The 16,422-nt window shown below is 43.4% G+C and overlaps 1 protein-coding gene across 1 annotated transcript in view; it reads left to right on the forward strand.

Moving 5' to 3' along the window:
• Positions 1–16,422, forward strand: part of itpr3 (inositol 1,4,5-trisphosphate receptor, type 3) — a 230,263-nt gene that overhangs the window by 144,077 nt on the left and 69,764 nt on the right. The window contains exons 22-31 of the mRNA XM_034171879.1: positions 1,428–1,548; positions 1,656–1,710; positions 3,576–3,741; positions 4,210–4,377; positions 8,905–8,973; positions 9,544–9,663; positions 10,008–10,130; positions 10,707–10,907; positions 11,724–11,839; positions 15,911–16,046. Of these exons, the coding sequence (XP_034027770.1) occupies positions 1,428–1,548; positions 1,656–1,710; positions 3,576–3,741; positions 4,210–4,377; positions 8,905–8,973; positions 9,544–9,663; positions 10,008–10,130; positions 10,707–10,907; positions 11,724–11,839; positions 15,911–16,046 (1,275 nt within the window). The remainder of the gene's footprint in view (positions 1–1,427; positions 1,549–1,655; positions 1,711–3,575; positions 3,742–4,209; positions 4,378–8,904; positions 8,974–9,543; positions 9,664–10,007; positions 10,131–10,706; positions 10,908–11,723; positions 11,840–15,910; positions 16,047–16,422) is intronic.

Here is a 16,422-nt window from a genome sequence, read left to right on the forward strand (position 1 = left end):
GTGATTAGAGCCGTTTTCAACAGCCAATTTGCAGAATAAAATGATTAATCCACCACGAAATAATTATTTTGTATAGCCAGCATCCAGCGGGGAGCACATGGCAGCCGGTAGAACAAGGAACGGCGTCCAGCTGTGAAAACAGCGCATCTGATTTGCATCTGCCGCAAATCAGATGCAAAGCAGACATAATAAAAACGCTTTATTCGTGACCAGTCTGTATGCAGTCGCTACAACTTATTGTAGTTCGTGGTGTGGACATGATGGGCACGCAAAATAATCCGTTTTACACACTGTCCCAGTCCACTGCCAAGCTGCAAATCTCTGTCAGTTGCAGATATCAGCAGATGATGGCGAATATACAGCGCATAGATTATGTATTGTGTATGTATTGAGTATGTATTGAGTATGTAAGGCGGATGTCATCTGCAGCCAAAATTTTGTGCAGCTCAAAAATCCCGGTAACAGAAAAACGTGCCTCTGCGGATAATTGCGGACGTGTGCGGGTGTCGTCCGACTCATACAAGCATGTTTCACGCATATTGCAGATATTAAGCGAATATGAGTCAATTTTGTGTGCAATCCATACGCAAATCCTCCTAAACACCAGTGGGACAGGGCCCTAACATAAAGAGCTCTTACAAGTTTGGATGTAAAGTTGAGTTCAACATCCAAAACTTGTAATGGGGCTGTAATGTTAGAGTAGTGTATGAGCAGTGTGCACGTTGATTTAAGAGGCGTGTGCGTTGATTTGAGAGGTGTGTGTGCATTGATATGAGCAGCAAGAGTGTTGATTTGAGCGGTGTGTGTATTGATATGAGCGGCTTTGCTTGTTGATTTGATAGGCATGTGCATTGATAAGTGGCATGCACGTTGATTTGAGAGGTGTGTGTGCATTGATATGAGAGGAATGTGTGTTGATTTGAGAGGAGTGTGCATTGATATGAGAGGAATGTGTTGATTTGAGAGGAGTGTGCATTGATATGACTGGCATGCTCGTTGATTTGAGTGGCATGCGCATTGATTTGAGAGGGGTGTGCGTTGCAGCATGCGTGGCATTTGCATTGATTTGAGAGGCGTGTGCAATGATATGAGCAGCATGCTTGTTGATTTGAGAGGCGTGTGCGTTGATATGAGAGGCAAGCGTGTTGATTTGAGAGGCATGTGCTTTGATAAGAGCGGCGTACTCATTGATTTGAGAGGCGTGTGCATTGATAAGAGCAGCATGCATGTTGATTAGAGCGGTGCGTGCATTGATATGAGCGCCATGAGCATTGATTTGAGCGGTCTGCTCCTTGATTTTGGAAGTGTGTGTGGCGATCGGAGGGTTTTCCTCAGATACAGGTTTTGTCTTTTGGCTGGTGTTCCTGTCGGTGGATTTTGACTGAAACACGATGAGTAACATTGAATTTGTTGATGCTCCTCAACAGTTCATCCTGAATGTTCGTCTGGATTACCGCCTCTCTTTCCTGCTGTCCGTCTTTAAAAAGGAGTTTGTGGACGTTTATCCGATGGAGGATGCCGACGCCACCACCAGCACAGAGCACACAGGTGCAAACACTGTGCCACAATATTAGGCACACGTAATGATGGTCCTTTAATGGTTTCTAACTTCACGGACTATAACTAAAAACACATTGATGCTTGTCCCTCATCAGCGACCATCAACCTGCAGCACATTGGAGAGCAGGCCGAGGCCATGTTTGGAGTCGGGTATGTTTGAAGGGTTTATAAAAAGCTGCAGCAATCACAAAAAGTGAAAGTTTGTGAGAGCTGAGTCAAAAGTTAAATTGTCATTCTAATCAAGTGTCTCTGTGCGTATGTGTGTGTGTGTGTGTGTGTGCGCGTGCGCGCGTCTGTGTGTGCGTCTATTTGTGTGTCTGTGTGTGTGCGCATCTGTGTCTCTGTGCGTCTGTGTGTGTGACTGTGTGTGTCTGTGTATATGTGCATCTGTGTGTCTCTGTATGTGCATCTGTGTGTGTCTGTGTGCGTGTGTGTGTCGGTGTCTCTTTGTGTGTCTGTCTGTGTCTGTGCATCTGTGTGCGTCTGCGTGTGTCTGTGTGTGCGTCTATGTCTCTGCGTGTGCGTCTGTGTGTGTCTGTGTGTGCGTCTATGTCTCTGTGTGTGCGTCTGCGTGTGTCTGTGTGTGTGTCTGCGTGTGCGTCTACGTGTGTTTGTGTGTCTCTGTGTGTGTCTGTGTGTCTGCGCGTGTTTGTGTGTCTCTGTGTGCGTCTGTGCGTCTGTGTGTGTGTCTGTATGCGCGTCTGTCTCTGCGTGTGTGTCTGTATTTTTCTGTGTCTGTGTGTGTCTGTGTCTCTGCGTGTACGTCTGTGTGTGTCTGTATGTGCATCTGTGTGTTTCTGTGTGTGCATCTGTGTATATCTGTCTCTGTCCATCTGTGTGACTGTGTCTGTGTGTGTATGTGTGTCTGTCTGTGCCTCTGTGTCTCTGTATGTGCATCTGTGTGTGTCTCTCTGTGTGACTGTGTGTGTCTGTGTATATGGGCATCTGTGTGTCTGTGTGCATCTGTGTGTGTGTGTGTGTGTCGGTGTCTCTTTGTGTGTCTGTCTGTGTCTCTGTGCATCTGTGTGCGTCTGCGTGTGTCTGTGTGTGTGTCTGTGTTTGTCTGCGTGTGTGTCTGTGTTTGTCTGCGTGTGTGTCTGTGTGTCTTTGTATGTGCGTCTGTGTTTGTCTGTGTGTGTGTCTGCATGAGCGTCTGTGTGTCTGTGTACGTCTGCCTCTCTGTTTGTGCGTCTGTATTTGTCTGTGTGTGTGTGTGTGTGTGTGTGTGTGTGTGTGTGTGTGTGTGTGTGTGTGTGTGTGTGTGTGTGTGTGTGTGTGTCTGTCGGTGTCTCTGTGCATCTGTGTGCGTCTGTGTGTGTCTGTGTGCGTCTGTGTTTGTCTGCGTGTGTGTCTGTGTGTCTTTGTATGTGCGTCTGTGTTTGTCTGCGTGTGTGTCTGTCTCTGCGTGTGCGTCTGTGTGTGTGTCTTTGTATGTGTGTCTGTCTCTGCGTGTGCGTCTGTGTGTCTGTGCGTCTGTGTGTCTGTGTGTGCATCTGTGTCTGTGTGTGCGTCTTTTTGTCTGTGTGTGTCTGTGTGTGCATCTCTGTGTCTATATGTGCATCTGCTTGTCTGGGTGTGCGCCTGTTTGTGTGTGTGTGTACATCTGTGCGTGTCTTGTCTGCATGAGCGTCTGTGTGTCTGTGTACGTCTGCCTCTCTGTTTGTGCGTCTGTATTTGTCTGTGTGTGCGTCTGTGTATCTCTGTTTGTGTGTCTGTGTGTCTTTGCGTGTACCTCTGTGTGTCTCTGTATGGGCATCTGTGTGTGCGTGCGTCTGTGTGACTGTGTGCGTCTGTGTGTGATTGTCTGCGTCTCTGTATGTGTGTCTGTGTGTCTGCATGTGCGTCTGTGTGTGATTGTCTGCGTCTCTGTATGTGTGTCTGTGTGTTTGCATGTGCGTCTGTGTGTGATTGTCTGCGTCTCTGTATGTGTGTCTGTGTGTTTGCATGTGCGTCTGTGTGTGATTGTCTGCGTCTCTGTATGTGTGTCTGTGTGTACATCTGTGTGTGTGTCTCAGGAAGGGGAACAGTATCCTGGAGGTAGACGATGAAGGTGGCCGTATGTTCCTGCGGGTTCTCATCCACCTGACGATGCACGACTATCCTCCTCTGGTCTCTGGAGCCCTGCAGCTTCTCTTCAGACACTTCAGCCAGAGACAAGAACTGCTGCACACCTTCAAACAGGTTAACACACACAGGCCACTCCCCCTGAACAGCCGGCGTGCAAAGTGTGGGTGGAACCTGACAATCACGTGATTAGTGAAAGGTGACGGCAAACATCTGATTATTGATTTGCACACTGAAGACCCCAGACTTCCTGTGTTGTGTTACTGTCCCCTCCAAAACAGTAGATGGCAGTAGAGACACAGAGAGACACTCAGCCCATATTTATTTGGACATGTTTAACCAAATCAGGACCGTGAGCTCATCAGTGCACACGGTCATTTTCAGTGTGAGGGTAACAAGCTGCGAGAACCAAACGTATCTGTGGCTTTCATTGGAGAGATTTTTGTTCCAGCCACTGAAGCGCAACACACGACACATTCATCTCTCGGCTGCGTTTGGTCCATCTTTAGCTGAGATTTATGTTTGTTGTTTCTTACTGAGGTGAAGCGGTGAGAAGAAGAATGACCCGAAGCCTGCTGTTTGCAGGTCCAGCTGCTGATCTCCACTCAGGATGTGGAGAACTACAAGCTGATCAAGGCTGATCTGGATCGACTGCGGACTCTGGTGGAGAAATCTGAGCTGTGGGTGGAGAAGAAGAGCTCCGGAGGAGGCGAAGGGAAGAAGGAGAAGAAAGACAAAAAGGAAAAAGGAGAGGTGAAAAAGATTGAAAATGACCTCCAGCATGAAGGCTGATTCCAGAAAAACCAAGTTCGGATTTAGCATCAAAATAAAGTTTGTATTTAACATCAAAACAAAGTTTGTATTTGACACAAAATTCAGATTCAACGTCAAAACCAAGTTCAGACTTAACGTCAAAACAAAATTTGGATTTTACATCAAAACATTTTCAGGTTTTACATCAAAATGAAGTTCACATTTAACATCAAAACAAAAGTTCGCATTTGACATCAAAACAAAAGTTCGCATTTGACATCAAAACAAAAGTTCGCATTTGACATCAAAACAAAAGTTCGCATTTGACATCAAAACAAAAGTTTGCATTTGCCATCAAAACAAAGTTCGCATTTGACATTAAAACAAAGTTCGCATTTTACATCAAAACAAAGTTGGCATATGACCTTTAATTATTTATTCATTAGGATCCGCATTAGGGAAGAGTAGCTGCAACTCTGCTGCAGCTACTCTTCCTGGGGTCCACACAGATTTACAAACACAATGAACATAAATCACAAAATGCATAATTTTATATCTTATCTATAGAAGGTTTTCAATCACGTGGCCGATTTGCTGCGGGACAGTTACTGTCTCCATCGTGTATTACTACATGGCTGGCGCATGAAAGAAAATAGAAAATGAAAACAAACTTCGGATTTGACAGCAAAACAAAGTTCGGATTTGACTTCAAAATACATTCAGATTTTACATCAAAACAAAGTTCAGATTTTGCATCAAAAGAAGTTCAGATTTTACATCAAGGCAAAGTGGAGACCTAGAGTGAAACAACAGAAACTTAAAAAAACATTCATAGTTGTAAGTGGTATTTGTGAATGGAACTCTGTATTGTCGTGTCCCCCTGGGGTCCGAGGGCATTTTTTAGGCAGTTCACTCACCTGGCTGTTAAAAGCTCACCCTGCGTCCCACAGTCAATTAGTATGTCTCATTTTTTTCAGGACAACCTGTACTTTCAGAATATATGTGCTATACTGGTGTTATATAAGTGTAATAAAAGTTTACAGTCAGAAATAAGAGGAAAAAATGAAGCAGAAAACACATTTATTCAAAACACACAGCAAACTATAATAAACAACTATTTTGACACTTTATAAAGGTAGTTTTGGGACTTTGTACAAAAGAATGTACAACATAAAGGTTCTAACAATAAACACAAATGCAAATGGTCTATGCGTTTTGTTGGTCTTCATGCCACACCTCAAAGCAATTTCTGTCTATTACACAAAGAGCCACATCGCAAACTTTGCACTTCCATGGAGTTGACTGTTCTTTTTGGAGTGTGTTCCTGCACTGAACACAACCTCTCCTCACATATGAGGTCCTCTTACTCTGATCACTTTCATTCATATGTGTTAAAGGTGCTTTACTCATCTATTGTTGGAGCCAAAGAGGCCTATTCAACAACATTCACGGGCCAAGTAGTGAAGCATCTCTTCTACTGAGACTCTTTGGTGCAACACATGAGATTGCTCTGCCCGATGAGTGGTTATTGGAAAACCATGTCACGGTGAACCAATTCCTGTTTGGACACTCACACTGTGCACATCATCACACAGCTTCTATGAGGCCTACAAACATGGCGGAGGGCTTGTTTGAAAGTCCGCAGAGTTTACTTTTCGGCAGTAAGTTTCTATCTGATATCATTAAAAAGTTATGTATAATTAAGTAAAACTTGTATTCAGTCGCTGTGTGCGAAGGGGACGGCCTCACAAAGGTTTCCCACAGTAACCGTTGACCATGTGATTATATCAGCTGTTGATGAATGTTTGTTCTTGTTGTCATGCTGTCTGTGCTGTTGGAGATCACGAGGCTGCAGTTTAGGCTTGTGTAGAGTCCCAGGGACTGTAGGCGTGTGGCCTTTAGCCACTGAAAGTCCTCCTTGGATTAATGAGATTCTGCAGTGTTGAGGGAGAAATATGAAAATCTCTTCAATCTTTCTACACAACACATAAAGACGACACATATAAAGACTTCATATAAAGACCCCACACAGACTACACACAAAGACCCCATACAAAGACCACACACAACGACCACTCAGTCATTACACGTACAGACCACACATAATGGCCGCACACAAAGACCACTTACACAATAATTACACGTAAAGACCACACCCAGTGACCACACATAAAGACCACATACAGACCTCACACACAAAGACCACACACAAAAAGATTACACATAAAGACCGCACACAAACACCACACACAAAAAGATTACACATAAAGACCGCACACAAACACCACACACAAAAAGATTACACATAAAGATCGCACACAAAGACCATACACAACGATCACACATAAGGACCACACACATAAAGACCACATACAAAGATGACACATAAATACCACACATAAGAACCACACATAAAGACCACACACAGACTACACACAAAGATCACACATAAAGACCACCCACAAAGACCACTCACACAGTCATTATACGTAAAGATCACACATAAAGACCAAACACAAACATTACACATAAAGACCATACATGAAGACCGCACACAAACACCACACACACAAAGATCACACATAAAGACCACACACAAGGACCACTCACCCAAACATTACACATAAATACCACACACAAAGATCACACATAAAGACCACACACAAGGACCACTCACCCAAACATTACACATAAAGACCGCACACAAACACCACACACAAAAAGATCACACACAAAGACCATACATAAAGACCACATACAAAAATACCACACATACAGATCACACACAAAGACCACATATAAATACCACACATATAGACCACACACAGTGTCCACACACAAAGATCACACATAAGGACCACACATAAGGACAACACATAAAGACCACACACACACACACACACAAAGACTACATACAAAGATCACACATAAAGACCACACACAACAAAGATCACACATATAGACCACACACAAAAATACCATACACAAAGACCACACATAAAGACCATACATAAAGACCTCACATGCAAAGATAACACATAAAGACCACACACACAATGATAACACATAAAGACCACAATAAACACCACACACAAACACCCCACATAAAGCTTTCATATTGTTAGATGTTGCAGGTTTTCCTTCTCGTGTAGCTGCAGAGGCTGGTCCCTGAGTGACAGTCCTTGTTGCAGTGTGGGCACATAAATTCTGATGCAGAAGGGTTGTTAGCAATGGCAGCAGACTTCTTTCCATTTCTTTTGTCTTCTGCATTTTTGGATCTTTCCGAGTCGGCGAGTGATATTCCTGCTCAGATTGACTAGCGTCTGGCAAAGTGGTCCACGGCTTGTGTTTCCCAGCTTGTCAATGAAATGCTGCTATAGATTTCAGGTCCCTTTTGCAGTTGTCTTTAAAACACAGTTGGGGTATCCAACACATCTAGTTCCTTGGGCCAGTTGTCCAAACAGCATGTCTTTTGCTGTCCATCCATCTTCGTGGCCCAGCCAGTGTAACACTTGCTGACTGAGCAGGGAGAACAAATGGGGTATTTTCACATGCTGCAGCAGTGCACCATGAGTGACTTGATCTAGCCTCTTGACTCCCACAATGCGTTTGAGGCATCTCATGTGGAAGGAAGTGAGTTGATGTTCTTCCTTCATGTGAGTCGGCCATGCTTCACTTCCGTTAAGTAACATACTGAAAACACAAGCTGGTAGACTTGGATCTTGGTGTTCTCTGATAATGCTTTGTTCTCCCACACTCTCTTGCTCCATTTGGACATTAGGTTGCTTGCTTTGCCAACAAATGAGTTCTATTCGGAGTGAAAGTGTGCTGCTGATGGTGGATCCCAAGTATGTGAAGTTGTTTACAACTTACAAGGCAGCGTTGTTGATGGTGATGAATGGAGAGTCTGTAACACTAACACGTAATTAGGCTAGGTTGAATCATTTTCCATTGGCTCTTGTGTGGATATAGATGCCATCAGTAGATGAATCAAAGGCGTAGGTCAGCAGGAGGGAGAAGAAAATTCCAAAAAGAGTTGGTGCGAGAACACAGCCTTGCTTGACACCACTGTTAATGGGAGAGGGACTCAAAGAGATTTTACCTTTCATGTTGGTATGAAAGGAAGAGATCATGGTCAAATGCTTCAGTCAAATGCTTCCAGACCTCCTGAGGAGAGGGAAACGTCCCTTTCTGCTAACCAGATCGAAAGTCTTCATCAGGTCAATGAACAGCATGTGTAGCGGCTGTTCTTGCTCGCTACACTTTTCATGAAGTTGACGCAAAGAAACGATCATATCAGTTGTTGATCAGCCAGCCCTGAAAACCACACTGGGATTCTGTAAGCACTTGCAGCCTGTTGACAATCACCTTTGCAAACACCTCGCCAACAATGCTGAGCAATGAAGTCTCTCTATAGCTGTATGTGGATCTTAACTGGTCAAGATGCACAACGTATATTAATTTAATAACTTGGTTTGTGGTTTAAGTTTGTGTAACATACACTGTGTTGTTAATTCAATCTTGCAGGGGACAACAGAAGAAGTCACGCCGGACAAACTGGAGAAAAATAATGAGAACTACCAGAATGTCAAAGAGGTCAGAACTTGGTTTTGTAGTCATGTGGTTTTGATCCTGCACCTTCTGCGACATTCTGTCCTGTCAACCATTGCACCATGTTTGCTAACCACTGCATCAGTGGTCACTGACCACTGCACAGCAGAAACTAGTCACTGTGCCGTGGTGACTAAACACTGTGCCACAGTGACTAACCACTGTGCTGTGGTGACTAACCACTGGGCCGCGGTGACTAACCACTGGGCCGCGGTGACTAACTACTGCACCACAGGGATGCAGGTTCCAATGCACATGCATTTCATTCAGTGCAGTGAGGATGCTTTGGAAACTAATGATGTGAGTAGTTTTTAATTTACCGGTGAACACTAATCCAGGTGTGTAAAGGGGAAGAAGCTCTATTGAATCACAGCAACAACAAAGGAAACGTCACGACCACTTCAGTCCCAAAATGTGCTGAGAACAAAGAGACGTTCAGCAGATGAGAATGTCATCCTTTCAGCATCTGTGGACTCTCTGTGGAACAGCTCCAGGTGTTTGTTCACTCTTTGGGGCTTCATGTTCACATTCAGCAGTTCTTCTGTGGTTGTGTAGATCCTTGAGAGGCTGAACAAGATGTGCAGCAGTGGAGTTTGGAAGAAGCAGCAGAGGCTCCTGAAGAACATGGGAGCTTATAAGGTCATGTTGGACCTGCTGCAGGTCTCCTACGACCAGGTAAGACCTCCTGACAAGGACTCTGGCTGGAATCAGGAGTCACCATCATCTTGTCCTAATCTACTTATTACGACTTTAACAGATACTCTGTCAAGGGCTCAAGTAGTAGTGTTATGGTTAGCATTTTTCAGGTCAGCGCGTGGCTCTGGTCAAGTCCCAGAGGATAATCTGGCTTGAAAAAAATCCAAAGACAGATTTAAACTGTACGTGTGACTTCAAACTAGATAATCTGTGATCATGTGAATGTGACTGAAATGACTGAACGTGACTGAAACGACTGCACGATGTGACTGTTGATGCTTCAGGGTCTGGATGTCTGATTATTGAACCTTCTTTGTGTCCAGAACGACGTGAAGATGCAGGAGATTATCAGGTACACGCACGTGTTCCTGCAGAAGTTCTGCATGGGGAACCAAGAGAACCAGGCTTTGCTACACAAGAACCTTAATCTGTTCCTGACTCCCGGGGTACAGTTCCCTTCTCCTGCCCGCTAGAGGCTGCAGTGTTCTTTACTCCATCTGCTGGATGCTGTAATGAAATGTGGATCCTCAGAGTTCAGATCCTAGCTCGCTTTTTTTTCCATCCCGGAGGTTAAAGTGCATTTGCTAGTTTAGCTCAAAAGCACATCGCTAGTAAACTAGTAGTCGTGTTACCTGTGGCAGCAGAATGTACATTAGAGCCCTAATGTCAACATGAGAGCTGCACTGACCTCATAGGAACCAGCCACAGACCTGCTGTGGCTTCCCTGAGGATCCAGGTGATGCCTCACAGGGTTCTTGCAAACATGAACAAAAGAGGTGAACCTACTGAATTGAATTGAAGCCACTCGTGTCCACAGGTGGAGGTGTTCCATATCTGCGCACCCTCTGAATATCATCCAGACTAGACTGTGGCCTACCGCATGTCATCTGTCCATGTCCCACCTGGCCCGTGTCAGGAAGTGGTGATGGGCCGCTGCAGCTTCTAGCAGAATGTTGTTTTGCCTTTTCTTGAGTTGATTGTGATCTGAGGTGTTGATGTGACGTTTTGTTGCCTTGTTGTAGTTGCTGGAGGCGGAGACTGTCCAGCACATCTTCAGCAATAACTACCAGCTGTGCAGCGAGATCTCAGAGAGCATCTTACAGCACTTCATCCACTGCCTCGCCACACACGGACGCCACGTCCAGTACCTCAACTTCCTCCACACCATCATCAAAGCTGAGGGCAAGTACGTGAAGAAGTGCCAGGACATGATCATGACGGAGGTGAGGACCTGAAGGTGGCTTTTGGCTGCAGAAATTGTTTGTTCACGTTTTTAATCTTCCTGTGAAAAATTAACTTAATAATGCAAATAAGTTTAATTTACGAAACACTTTTATAAACATGCAAAGCAGCGTGCAGATGAAGATTTAGACATTTGGTGGTATTGTCCTGATTGTTCCATACCTTCAGTAGTCGGCCTTGTTTGTAATATAATGGCCATGTGCTGCATGTCACAATGTTCACATCCAACTCAGCTTACTGCTCAGAGAACGCCTCAGGTGTTACTGGGAGACTATGATTTACCGAATCACAAACAGCTGTCCATACGACAGTGTAGTCCACATGGAAACAGACAGTGTGGACGGTTGAGGACACATTGGAGGGAAACCAGAAGCCTGAGTGACCATGAAAGAAGCAAAGCTCACAAAATGACACAAGAAGCACAAAACACAAGCTTGAATAAACTCCAGCATGGAGGAGAACACAAGGAAACGGGAAGTAAACCCAAGAAAATACCCCCAGAGCCATTAAACAGACACCATGAACTACGACCTCCGTCGAGACTTCCTGGTGGAGAACAGACTTCATGAAGCTACCATCTGTCCTCAGACTGTCACAGTACCATCACCGTCCACTTTGGACTCATCAATCCACACAATGTTCTCCCAAAGCAGTTGAGGTCCATCACAGTGTGTTCTGGTCTGTTCCTTTTCTTCTGGGTCAGCAGATCCATCAAAGCTTCTCATTGAACAGATGCTGGACTTTTTCATCAGCTTTGGTAGAACTTTTCATGATGTTTGTGTCTCTTGTGTGTCCAGTTGACAAACGCTGGCGAGGACGTGGTCGTCTTCTACAACGACAAAACCTCCTTTTCGCTCATGTTGGATTTGATGGCAGAGAGCAGGGAGGGCATCAGCGAGGACAGCCCGCTCAGGTAACCACGGTGACCACCTGTCATCAGGGTGTAAATACAGTGTTCTGCAAAAGTCTTTGGCCGCCAACTAGATTTGGAAAAATGTTAGTGTCAACGGAAACACCTGTTTGAAATGTCTGAACATTAATATTCCAACAAAATCATATGTGAGGTTATTACCAAGTTACCAATTACCAAGTTACAAACTTCATTTTTGAATGAAGAATATCAACATTCAGTAATAAAATAATTTTAAAATTCGGTACAAACTGATTTTCCTATGAAAAGATTATTGAAAAGAAAGGACCATATTCTCCAGAATATAAGTCACACTTTTTTCTGTATTATCAGCCCTTTAATCTGGGGTTTTTGTGCATTATGTATTTTATTGTTTAATTATTGGAGTTTATTTTGTTTAGTGCTTTGATTCCTGGGGAAACCCACTATAAATCATAATTATTATAATTATTATGAATAGTGAATTTCTGATTTTTCAGTGTATAAGACACAGGACCTCCCAAACTGTTTAGTAAAACAACAAACAAGTGTCTGGAAAATGTGTTATATCAACAACATCAAATATTTCATAGCTTTTTGTTATTTTGCAAAGATTTTGGTCATAATTTCCTTATGTATTATTTTCCAGAACAGGTTTACAAAGTCCTTCCTCATCTGAAGACACAAGGCAAAAATGAATAAATACATACATAAATAAATAAAAGCATTTTGCAAATATACATGGAAAATTCCACAGAAATTTTTTTTTAAAAAAGACAAAAAAAAAAAAAAAAAAGACTAGAGCACTGCGCTTGTAGAGCACAAACCAACGGCAACACTAGTTTCCAATTCCACAAATTTTTACCGTCAAAAAAATTTGAAGGTCAAAGTCCTGTTAGACGTGACTTTTCACAAGCTAAAATATAAGGGCTTTTCAATGTTAAAAAGAATAACATATCCGCTAAATCCGTAATATGGATCAGATGTAGATCAGACTTAATCTGTGTACTGAGTGTGTCAGTTTGCACCTCATCATCACAAATGAGAGTGATTGAGGTACTTGTGATTGAGATATAATCCAAAATGTACACAAAATGGGATTTTCAATATTAAATTCAAATGTCCACAAAATCCACAATCCAGATCAAATTTAGATCAAACCTTTTTATCTTGTGATTATTTTGAAATGGATGCCTGCAACATGTTTCAAATAAGTTGGGACGGGGCAACAAAAGACTGGGAAAGTTGATGAATGCTCAAAGAACACCTAATTGGAAGCAGATGAGTGTCATGATTGGGTATAAAAGGAGCATCCCCAAAAGGTTCAGCCATTCACAAACAAAATGGGGCGAGGATCACCACTTTGTGACACAAACTTTGAAACAAACTCCAACAGTTTAAGAACAATGTTTCTCAATGTTCAATTGCAAGGAATTTAGGGATTCCATCATCTACAGTCCATAATATAAGCAGAAGATTCAGATAACCTGGAGGACTTTCTACACGTAAGTGGCAAGGCCGAAAACAAACATTGAATGCCCGTGAACTTCGATCCCTCAGGCAGCACTGCATTAAAAACCGACATCATTGTATAAAGGATGTTACCACGTGGGCTAAGGAACACTTCAGAAAACCATTGTCAGTTAACACAGTTCGTCGCTACATCTGTAAGTGCAAATTAAAACTCTACCATGCAAAGTGAAAGCAATACATCAACAACATCCAGAAACGCCACTGCCTTCTGTGGGCCCGAGTTCATTTGAAATGGACAGACACAAAGTGGAAAAGTGTGCTGTGGACTAATGAGTCCATGTTTCAAATTGTTTTTGGAAATCATGGACTTTGTGTCCTCCGGACAAAAGAGAAAAAGACCATCCAGATTGTTACCAGTTCAAAATTCATGTGTGATGGTATGGGGTTGTGTTAGTGCTCTTGGCATGGGCAACTTACACATCTGTGTTGGCACCATCAATGCTGAAAGGTACATCCAGGTTTTGGAGCAACACATGCTGCCATCCAAGCAATGTCTTTTTCAGGGACGTCCCTGCTTATTTCAGCAAGACAATGCCAAGCCACATTCTGCACGACGCGTGTTACAACAGCGTGGCTTCGTAGTAAAAGAGTGCGTGTACTAGACTGGCCTGCCTGCAGTCCAGACCTGTCGCTCATTGAAAATATGTGGTGCAATATGAAGCACAAAATACAACAGAGACCCTGGACTGCTGAACAACTGAAGTCATACATCAAGCAAGAATGGAAATTCCACCTACAAAGTTTCAACAATTAGTGTCCTCAGTTCCCAAACGGTTATTGAGTGTTGTTAGAAGGAAAGGTGATGTAACACAGTGGTAAACATACCACTGTCTCAGCTTTTTTGAAACTTGTTGCAGGCATCCATTTCAAAATGAGCAAATATTTGCACAAAAACAAAGTTTATCAGTTTGAACATTAAATATCTTGTCTTTGTGGCGTATTCAACTGAATATAGTTTGAAGAGGATTTGCAAATCATTGTATTCTGTTTTTAATTTACATTTTACACAATGTCCCAACTTCATTGGAACTGGGGTTGTAAAATATACATTAAATGGGGTTTTCAATGTTAAATCTAAAATTTGTAATCTGGATCAGATCCGAATCAACTTTGTCAGTCATTAAAGGATCCATCCTACATAACCCTCTCAAATATGAAAGAAATTTGATCTTTTTTGACAAGGTCTTGAATTTTGATATTTGTTACATTGTTTAATGTAACTTCTATAAAAATTTCATAACGGTATATAAAAAATTGTGGGCTCCAGGCTGTTCATAATCAAACAGACAAACCATTGTAGAAATTGAGTCAAACAACAGTCTAACAAGCATGGCGTGTCCTTCATTCACACAAAAGTAAAAACTTTCCAGCCACACAAACCTACATAAGACTCGGCCCAGCTTCGTACCCCACAGGGAGCTTGGCAGTGAAACACAACGGGCCTGGCTGGCTGATTACATGAACAGCAGGTGCAGATGGTTATCTTCACTTGGCACAATGCAGTGAATGATCGTTTGCATACACATTGTCGAGACAGTTTTGTAAACAGTCAATACTACATCGCCCGGCTTGGGGACCTGCCGGAAAACAGATGTACACCTTTCCTCAACAACATGCTAGGCGAGAAGCACAGTGTAACCTTGAGTGGTGGACATTTCTGTGCACACAGATTTAACCTAGAGTTGGCCACTGATTTGGTGAATTATGTCTTAATGTCCAAACATCTTGCATGTGCACGTGCATGTGCGCTACACTGTTACAGTTTTGTTTTTAAATTAACCTTTATTTAACCAGGTTAGTCCCATTGAGATTGAGACCTCTTTTGCCAGCGAGACCTGGACAGTTATAAAGTTTCCAATTCACCAAACCTGCATGTCTTTAAATGTGGGAGGAAGCCGGAGCACCTAGAAGAAACCCACACAGACACGGGGAGAACATGCAAACTCCACACAGAAAGGCCACAGGTGGGACTCGAGCCCATGACCTTCTTGCTCTGAGGCAACAATGCTAACCACTAAGCCATCGTGCTGCACAGTTAAACCAGAACACAAGGTTAAGACCCAAAATGCAGGGAGTCAGGGTGGAAAAGTCAAATAACAACTTTATTATGTGAGCAAAATGAATTCATAAATGTATGAGTCCGTGGGGGGTGGGGGGGTGCACTGGAGCAGGGAGATGCTGACTTGACCAGAATGATGGTGGGAGTGAATTCCTGAACCAGTTGGTGGAAAGCAACAGAACCAGGACCAGGCGGCCGTGATGGAGCTGACTGGAGGCAGAAAGACTGGCGACACAAGGAAAAAGCCATCAAAAAAGCAGAATGCACGAAGGAAGAATTGAGTTTTTGCTGATTGTAGAGATGCAGGACCATGGTTTAAGTGCAGGTGGCTGATGATTACTGGCGGGTGAGATGAATCAGCTCCATCACGCGGTGCATGGGGGAACAAGAAGACAGGGGGAACAGAGCAAACACCAAGGCAGCACAACACAAACGGGCCAAAACATAACGCGGTGGTAGAAAAAAGAAAGTGGTGAAGGCAGCCAGAGTGTTTTGTCTTTCAGGTATCACATCTCTCTGGTGGAGCTGCTGGCCGCCTGTGCTGAGGGAAAGAACGTCTACACCGAAATCAAATGTACCTCACTGCTACCCCTAGAGGACGTGGTCAGAGTAGTGACACATGAGGATTGTATCACTGAGGTACAGACCACAAGATGTTTCCTGAAGCCACACAGACCCACCAGGGTCCACAGAGTACAGATAGAAGAACAACACACAGTCACATCTAAACGCTTGTTTTGTTGAGTTATCCAGAGTTCCTGATGCAACTGTAAAACCTGACCAGGGTTCTTGGTGTTGGTGGCAGGAAGTGCAGGGGTTTGGGACACAGGACCATAAGGCAGAGTTTAAGGAAGTGTTTTGAAAAGTGCTTTTTTGTGACATGTGCATTAGAATTTACTGAACAATGAATATCGGCTGAAGAGCAAGAGATGAATGTGGGAATACTGTTCAGAACATCAGACTTTATTTCCTGGTTCTCCATCAAGATCTGTTAGATTACTTTGAGAAGAAAATC

This window comes from Thalassophryne amazonica, chromosome 6 (genome assembly GCF_902500255.1).
Source record: "Thalassophryne amazonica chromosome 6, fThaAma1.1, whole genome shotgun sequence".
Lineage (NCBI taxonomy): Eukaryota > Metazoa > Chordata > Actinopteri > Batrachoidiformes > Batrachoididae > Thalassophryne > Thalassophryne amazonica.